This window comes from Vicia villosa, unplaced genomic scaffold (assembly GCF_029867415.1).
Source record: "Vicia villosa cultivar HV-30 ecotype Madison, WI unplaced genomic scaffold, Vvil1.0 ctg.002503F_1_1, whole genome shotgun sequence".
NCBI lineage: Eukaryota > Viridiplantae > Streptophyta > Magnoliopsida > Fabales > Fabaceae > Vicia > Vicia villosa.
In genome coordinates this window covers 128,883-137,596 of record NW_026705950.1, presented here as the reverse complement: position 1 = coordinate 137,596, position 8,714 = coordinate 128,883, and the positions used below count along the sequence as shown (strand labels likewise).

General features: G+C 41.9%; 1 protein-coding gene across 1 annotated transcript; it reads right to left on the bottom strand.

Annotated features, from left to right (window-relative positions):
- Positions 1–4,169: 4,169 nt before the first annotated feature.
- On the bottom strand, positions 4,170–5,459 carry LOC131639017 (uncharacterized). Its single transcript, XM_058909540.1, has one exon. It carries the CDS (start codon positions 5,457–5,459, stop codon positions 4,170–4,172), a length of 1,290 nt encoding a protein of 429 aa, XP_058765523.1.
- Between the last annotated feature and the right edge of the window lie 3,255 nt (positions 5,460–8,714).

Below are 8,714 nucleotides of genomic sequence, written 5' to 3'. Positions count from 1 at the left end.
GAGAAGGAACCACAAGAAATACAGAAACACATATTTACCCTTCATCTTCTTCATTCACGGTTTCTTTCTTTTTCACAGTACAAAGAAAAGAAACAAGCAATTTCTAATCCCTCTCAAGATCAACATGCACCATAACATCACAATACTTTATCAAAGTGGCAAAAGAAAAGAAATACCTTCGCGAGAGATGCGGATGTCGTCAACGGCGGAAACGCGTGAGTGGTGCCGACAGGTTGACGTCACGGACGGCGGTGCTGAGCGGCTATGAGGCTCTCGGCCGTGTTGTTGTTGTCGGACTGGAAACGAAGGTCGCGGTTGGCGAGATCCGAGAGGAGGCCGCGTGGGGCTGAGTGGTTTTCGGATCGACGGTTGTGCGATTGGTAGTCAGTGGCTAGCCGTGAGCGTCACCGGCGATGAGTGGTGTTAACGACGGCTCCGTAAACCTTTGACTCTTCTTCTCTTGTTTTTTTCGTGAATGCTGTAGAAAGTAGGATTTGTTAGTTGGAATGTACAGCGGTTAGATTGTTACACCGTGAGTGGGTTTGTACGTGAGAGTGTTGGTTAGAAAAATCAGATCCCTTTCTTCTGTGAAGCTGTTGTTCTTTTATAGTGATATCTTTAGGTCTAGAATAATAACACAATTGTTTTGTTTTGGAAAGGTTTGATAGAGATTTGAATTGTGTATTTGTAACCGAAACAACTTGAATGAAGATTGAAACTGACATGGAAAGATTTTGAGTGAGTTTGAAAAGATGCAGTTTTTAGAAGAAAGAACAACGTGAATTGATCTCTCTTACTGGCTTTTAGTTTTTTCTTTGATCTTTTTGCTTAATAACACAATAATAACTAAAATAACATAAGACCAAACATAATGAAAAATTTAATATCCTATTTTTTTATGATTTTTTTTATTATTTTTTGGATTAAAATGGAAAAAAGTTAAAAAAAAGTATTTTTTAAATAATAAATAAATAAAATACGAAAATAATTTTTAATTAATAAAAAGAACTCTTTTTTTTTTGTGTTTTTTTTTAATATAAAATAAAAATAAAATTAAGACTGTTAAAAGCAAATAAAAGGAAAAAATGTTAGAGGTGAGATTTGAACCCGGGACCTTGCACTTGCAAACCTTACTTCCTTACCGACGGGGCTATGTCAATTGTTTGAAATAAAATGACATATGAGAATATATGCGGGCAAATTTTGGGGTATGACATCAGGATTCTATCAAGCATTTCAAGAGTCGGTATTTTATGGTCAAGCCACTCACTCCTGAGGCCGAGAACCACTTGTTCGAGGAACGCGAGTATATTCAGGACGGAGTGAAGAAGGTGGGTCCGTCTGCTCGGTTCCCGTTAGAGTGGCAGCCTGATCACTTCGAGCGAGGGACCGACTATTATATCTTCCGGGATGAGGATCTCAACGAGCGCGATACAGGGGGGTATCAGCGGCTCGCTTCTTTCGTGGACGGGTTCAGACCGGCCGTGTGCACCTATCCCAACGGGGACCCCTTATTCGAGGAAGATGGAGGTCCTATGCTGAAGCCTCGATATATCAACACAAAAGCCGTCCTCGAGTGCGGGGGTTACGGGGATGCGATGATTTTGCTAGGTGAGATAACTATTTCTTGTTCGAACAATATCCCTTCGGTTCTAACTCTTTATTTTGCAGGAAAAATGGCCGACTTGCATGACAAGATTGTGAAGATGAGGGCAAAGAATAAAGCAGCTGTCAAGCTGACCGTGAAGCGGACGCGGGTTGAGGAGGTTAAGGCGGCTGCCGCGGGCGCTCCTGATGGTGGCTCCCCTTCGTCGGTCGGGACGAATTCTGGTGGTTCCCTGGCAGGCAAAAAACAAAGGAGCGAAGGGACCCCAGAAGTTCGTCCTCTTATCAACGACAATCCCTCCGACAATGACATAGTGCTGCCCTCTTGTACTTTGCATAGGGGACTCTTTTCGAAGAAGAATGTTCTGCTCGAGCGCGAGGAGGTGAGGCATATAGTCAGACGGGGCAGGGTGTCTCGAGACAAGGACTTGTCTAAGGATCTCGAAGGGATGATGAGGGTGGCTGCCTTGGCGTTGGCTCTCAATGCTCAGAGGGTTTGTCCTCAGAAGGATTATGATGCTTTGCAGACCAAGTACGACGAGCTGGAGCACAAATTTGAGAACTATAAGGACAAGTATGAGATCCAAAACGGCATTGTTGAAGACCTCTGCAAGGCGCAGGACAAAATCCGGGCCATGGAAATCGAGGAGAAGAGACTCCGAGATCGAGTTGCCGATCTGGAGAAGTCTCACCTACCGGCTGTCGAGGAGGATGAGGATGAAAAGGCTTTGGCGACCCGCTCTCAGCTTCTGGGCAAGGTGAGGGAGCTGGAGGTTGATTGCGTTGCTACCTTGGGGGTTGGATTTAAGGCCGCGGTGGATCAGTTGAAAGTTCTCAATCTGCGCCTGGTGACGAAGGGAATCGGTCCTTACAACAAGGTCGTGGATGGGCGGATCGAGTCAAATCCCGAGTTCGAAGACTGGGAAGATGAACAGGAGGCCCGGGGTGATGACGATGGTGCCGAGGAGGAGGACGACGACGTCTGATCAGTTTCTTTTTCTTTGTGGCCTGCGTGCCAATGCTTTTGTGGCCTGCGTGCCAACGCTTTTGTGGCCTGCGTGCCAAGGTAATGTTAGTTGGGCGATGCCCGGATAATTTTTGGGGTCTGCGCGCCCGTAATTTTTGTAATATTTGGATATCTCCGGCCAGTTTGGTCAGTTTTTAATTCTATTCTGCATTTTATGCTTCATCGTTTATTTGCGCTGATTCGATGTTTATTGTTGAATATTTATGTTTGTGCTCGGCCGAGGTTTATAGCCCGGGCGTGTGGTGTACGGTCCGGGTGCGCAGAGTAGGTGTGCGCGATAAGCGAGCTCGAGACCGCGGTCGGGGCCAAGTGCTCGCGGCGTGAACGGTCCCATCGCGAGATGAGGTTCTGCCGTGAAGGTACTTCCGCGGCGGGTCTGTTTGTAAGGCTCGCCGCGTAGTCGGCCTCGCCTTCTGACAAGGGGTTCCGACTGATGCTGTCGTGGAGACAACGCGCCCGTACCATGGTGCGAGTCCGTGCCCGGTCTTCCCTCGTGTTCGCTACGAGCGGCGGGGTAGCGTTAGGTTGTTTCTAACTGTAATAGCGTCTGAGTTTTTCAGCATTCCAGGGTCGAGCAAGTTTTTCGCCGAGGAGGTTCTCGAGGTAATACGCGCCGTTTTTCGGTTTTATCGTAAACTCGGTATGGGCCCTCCCAGTTTGGGGCTAGTTTGCCTTCGCGCGAGTCTTTCATGTTTCGGCGGAGTACCAGGGCTCCAACTTCGAATTCGCGCCTGATAACCTTGGCGTTATGGCGTAAAGCTATCTGTTGTTTCAATTTTGCTTCTCGTAGGGAAGATCCTGCTCGGATTTCTTCGACCATGTCGAGTTCTTCCCTCATGTCTTCGTCGTTGAGTTCTTCCTCGAGAGGGGACTCGGTTCGACGAGAAGGCTCTCGGATTTCCACAGGGATCACGGCTTCGGTGCCGTAGGTTAACCTAAACGGGGTTTCGCCTGTGCTCGAGTGGGGGGTTGTCCTGTACGCCCATAGCACGCTGTGCAGTTCTTCGACCCAAGCTTTCTTCGCCTCACCTAACCTCCTCTTCAGTCCTCAGAGGATGACTCGGTTGGCGGCTTCAGCTTGCCCGTTCGTTTGGGGGTGTTCGACCGAAGTGAAGTGTTGTTTCGTTCTGAGTTTGGCTACGAACTCTTGGAACTTCCTGTCCGTGAACTGGGTGCCGTTGTCGGTTATAATCGCCTGTGGCACCCCGAACCGAGCGAGTATGTTCCGCTTATAAAAACGAAGGACGTTTTGGGACGTGATTTTGGCGAGCGCCTCGGCTTCTATCCACTTAGTGAAGTAGTCGACGGCGACCACAAGGTATTTATTTTGGTATGAACCGACCGGGAAGGGTCCGAGGAGGTCCATTCCCCAGGTGGAAAAGGGCCAAGGCGAGGATAAGGATTTAAGCTCGTTCGGTGGAGCTAAGTGCATGTCGGCGTGACGCTGGCATTTGTCGCATTTCTGGACGTGCTCTCTGGCGTCTTGCTGCATGGTCGGCCAGTAATACCCGGCCCTGAGAGCCTTTCTTGCGAGTGATCAGCCTCCTAGATGTTGTCCACTGATTCCCTCGTGTAGCTCTTGAAGGATCTCGAGGGCTTGTGAAGCATCAACGCATTTGAGGAGAGGGATGGAGAAACCTCGTCGGTATAGCTTGTCCTCGACGATTGTGTACGAGCAGGCTCGTCTTTTGATCGCTGAAGCTTCCTTTGAGTCGGTTGGAAGCTCGTCTTTTGTGAGAAAATTGTACACCGGGGTCATCCAGCAGTTGTCGTCCCCGATGGCGAGCACTGGTAGGGGTTGCGTGACCTTTTCTACGCTCGGCCTTGATAAGATTTCCTGGATCACCGACTTGTTCCCGCCTTTCTTTCTCGTGCTCGCGAGTTTGGATAATACATCGGCTCGTGAGTTATGCTCTCGAGGGATATGCTCTACTTCCGCTTTAGCGAATTTTTTCATCTTATCTTTGACGAGCGTGAGATACTCGGCAAGCACGTCGTTCTTGGCTTGGTAGTCGCCGCTGATCTGGGATGCAACGAGTTGGGAGTCGGTGTAAATCTTAACCTCCCGAGCGCCCACATCTTCTGCGAGTTTGAGGCCTGCTAAGAGAGCTTCGTACTCGGCCTGGTTGTTCGACGTGTTGAAAGAGAGGACTAAGGAAACCTCGATGATGAGCCCCTCATCGTTTTCCAAGATAATGCCGGCCCCGCTTCCTGAGCTGCTTGAAGCGCCATCTACGTAGATGGTCCACTTGTTCTCGGTAAGGGCCGGGGGGTTGGTGATCGAGGTCATTTCGGCTATAAAGTCTGCTAGCGCTTGAGCCTTCAGCGCCCTTCTGCTTTCGTATTGTATATCGAACTCGGAAAGCTCGAGGGACCATCTTAGCATTCTCCCGGCCATGTCTGGTCGACTGAGGAGTTGCTTGATGGGTTGGTCTGTTCGAATGACGATGGTATGGGCGAGGAAGTAGTATCTCAGCCTCCTGGCAGCTGTCACCAAGGCCAAAGCGACTTTCTCGATCTGCTGGTATCGTACTTCCGGTCCTTGTAGGGCTTTGCTGGTGAAGTATACGGGTTTCTGTCCGTCTTCAACCTCTCGGAACAGAGCCGCGCTGACCGCCTCGTTTGAGACGGCCAGGTAAAGGTATAAATGCTCGCCGTTATTGGGTCGAGAGAGGACGGGCGGTTTGGAGAGCACGTGTTTGAGGTGGGATAGTGCTCGCTCGCATTCCTCGGACCATTCAAAAGCCGCTTCTTTTCGTAATAACTTAAAAAATGGAAGAGCATGTTGAGCGGATTTGGCGACAAAACGGGATAGCGCCGTGAGCATCCCGTTTAAGACTTGGATGGATTTTTTGTCGTTTGGAGTGGGGAGTTCTGAGAATGCTCGGCACTTATCCGGGTTGGCTTCTATTCCTCGTTCGGTCAAATAGAAACCGAGGAATTTGCCTGCTCGGACACCGAAGGTGCATTTATCTGGGTTGAAGCGCATCTTGCAAGATCTGGCTTGCTCGAATACCCGCTTGAGATGGGTGGTGTGTTCGGTGTCTTCTCGAGATTTGACGATCATGTCGTCCATGTACACCTCGAGAGTGTCGCCGATCTCTTCTCGGAACACCTTGTTCATCATCCGTTGGTATGTGGCTCCAGCGTTTTTGAGTCCGAAGGGCATTACGTTGTAGTAATAGTTGCCCGACTCGGTCATGAACGCCGTGCACTGTTTGTCGCTCCTCGCCATGGGGATCTGGTTGTAACCTGAATAAGCATCCATAAAAGATAATAGTTTATAGCCGGCCAAATGCAGACGACAGACTACATGAAGAGGTACCTCCTAGAACGAGGGCTCCTAAAACGCTATTTAAAGTAGCGTCTGAAAAATAAGCTATAAGCTAGTAAAATAAGCTATAAGTTCGTGATGAAAAGACCGTTACCAAACGAGTCTAAATTATCATATGAGCTTATAAGACATTAGACATAAGCTATAAGCTCGAAAATATGTCTTACCAAACAGAGCCTTAATAAGAAATAGTTTCTTCTTATTTTTAACCAAATCTCCCTATTTTTTTGATATTTTCTTTAAATTAAATTTTATTCTATTCACCTAAAGTAAATAATGAATCATGATTCAAAATATTTCATTAAAAAAATAAAATTTCTTAATAACATTTTATTAAAATTAACTTTATATTATTTTTTATCTTATTTAAAACTAAATTATTATGTACTCTTTACTCCTTATTTAGTTTTTTTTATATACATGTTTTGAATATTATTTCGTACTATTATTTAAAAAATGTTAGTTTCATTATTTATTTTAAGTGGATATACTAGAAAATGATTTAAATAAGGTTTTTAAAAGTTGAAACTATATTTTATTAAGAAACATGATTTTTCATGAAATATTTAGCATCATAATTTGTTATTTACCTTTAATCGAATATAATATAAATTAATTTAAAGAATATAAAAAAAAGTGAGATATTAGTGTGATTTTAGAAAAAATTAAATGTGATAACAAAATTAAACTTTGTATTTGATTTGGAAATATTAAATATATTCCTAAACCAACCAAGAGAATCTTGTTTATAAATGTGATAGTAAAATTATATAAAAAGAAGGGTTAATAGTAGTTTACCCTATGTAATATGAGTGTGTTTTGGTTTATCCCCACCGTTGTCAAAGGCAGGTTTTGGCAACGGTTTTTTTGAAAAAACCGTTGCCAAAAGTTAGGGAGAGGAGAAAAGCAAAATTCGCTAAATTACAGGGGAGTGAATTACTATTAACCCTAAAAATAAATGATTAAAATTGGCTCTAAAATCCCGCTTCTTCACAAAATTTGAGATTTTGAAATACATGCGCTTCTGGAAAAAATTAAGACTTTATCACATTAAACCATCGTTCTATTAGATTAGGATTTACATTGCATCTTCTATCTTAATCCTTCTCTCAATCAAACATTAAAAATCCTTTGAAAAATGTTCAGAATCAAAAACTTTATCGAAATTAGTTTTGAATCACAAACGTCATCACTCTCTTTTAAGCATCAATATTTTTTCAAATTGGAATTTGGAATTGCTGATAAGAATATATCTCTCTCTTGCTTGCAACTCATGCCGCCATATCAAGATTATTGTGGCACGGCCGTTTACTTATTATTAACAATATCATTCACTGCAAATACAAACTCCCTATTTCAAACACTCTCATATTGTATTTTTTTATTAGGGATATGAGAGGTTATGATATCTTGAGAGGTTATATTGCGAATAAAAAGCTTGATTTTATATTTATCAAGGTAAGTAAATTGTCTTAAATTTATTGATATTTCATATGAATTATATATATAAATAATTATATGTTTTGTTATTCATTTCATTTGTAGGCACATCAATGACAATAGTTGGGCTTGTGGTTATTATGTAATGAAAAATATGTTTGACATTATCCAGACGGATACATTGCAAGGATAACATGAGGTAATAACAAAATATTTCAATATGTAATACGTAAATCATATCATTTCATATTTTAACATGTTCTCGTTTAATTTATTTTATTGTTTGCATTTGTAAATATATTATGATCCATCATCATATGACAAAGATGTTATTGATAATATCTGACAACTCTAGACTCAATTCTTTTTACAAATAGTTAGAGAACAAAATCAGCTTAAAGAGAACGAAAAAGGAGTCAGAAAAAGATGGTGTTTTATAGGAACTAATATTGACTTATTATTTAACATTGTTTTTTAATATAATTTTTTTCTTAATTTGGATTTACACTCATGAGTACAATTTGTTAAATTTAAACCAAAATTGGTGAATTTAATTTTGTTCAATTGAAGCAATAATAAAAAATTTATCGGTGCCATATATGACCTCAACTTGATTTAAGATTAACCTCAACTTAATTTAAGATTAAGCAATTATGTTATATATTTTTTCACATTCATTTTAGAGAATACTATTTGTTGATGGTTTGAGTAAAATTAAATCACAGTCGATGTCATTTATAACACCAACTTTAATAAAGAACAAGTGTGATACATATGCTATACAAACATTATAAAAAAAGTTTATACATTCAATTTAAGAAAAAAAATAGGTGTGAAAGGTTGTTTTCTAACCAAATAATAGTTTGTTAAACTTTTAACGCCTAATTTTGGAGAAAATTGGTACGATATTTATGTTATACATATTTTTGTAGGTAAAAACAGGTGTCATAAGTTAGTTTCTAATCAAACTATTCTCCATTAAACTTTAACAACAGTTTTTAAAAAAAAGTAGGTATAATTTATAAGTGTTTACACCTTTTTGAAGGATAAAAAAGGTGTCGAATGTTAGTTTTAATACTTATATGTAACACTTATAACACCATTTTATCACCGGTGTTAAATCAATTTACCAAACTTTTTTTAAAATCGGTGTCAAAATCATACTTAGAATACCGGCACCAACAACACCGAAAAAAACCAGGTGTCAAATCTCTAAAAAATTGGTGTTAAATCCCTTATCTACACTAGTGGTGAATGAAGATTAGTTGAGGTTCGATCGAGTCAGTGTCATGCTCTGATACGTAACAC

Excerpts from the sequence above, each read along its gene's own strand:
- LOC131639017 (XM_058909540.1), bottom strand. The coding sequence starts at position 5,459 with ATGCTCACGGCGCTATCCCGTTTTGTCGCCAAATCCGCTCAACATGCT.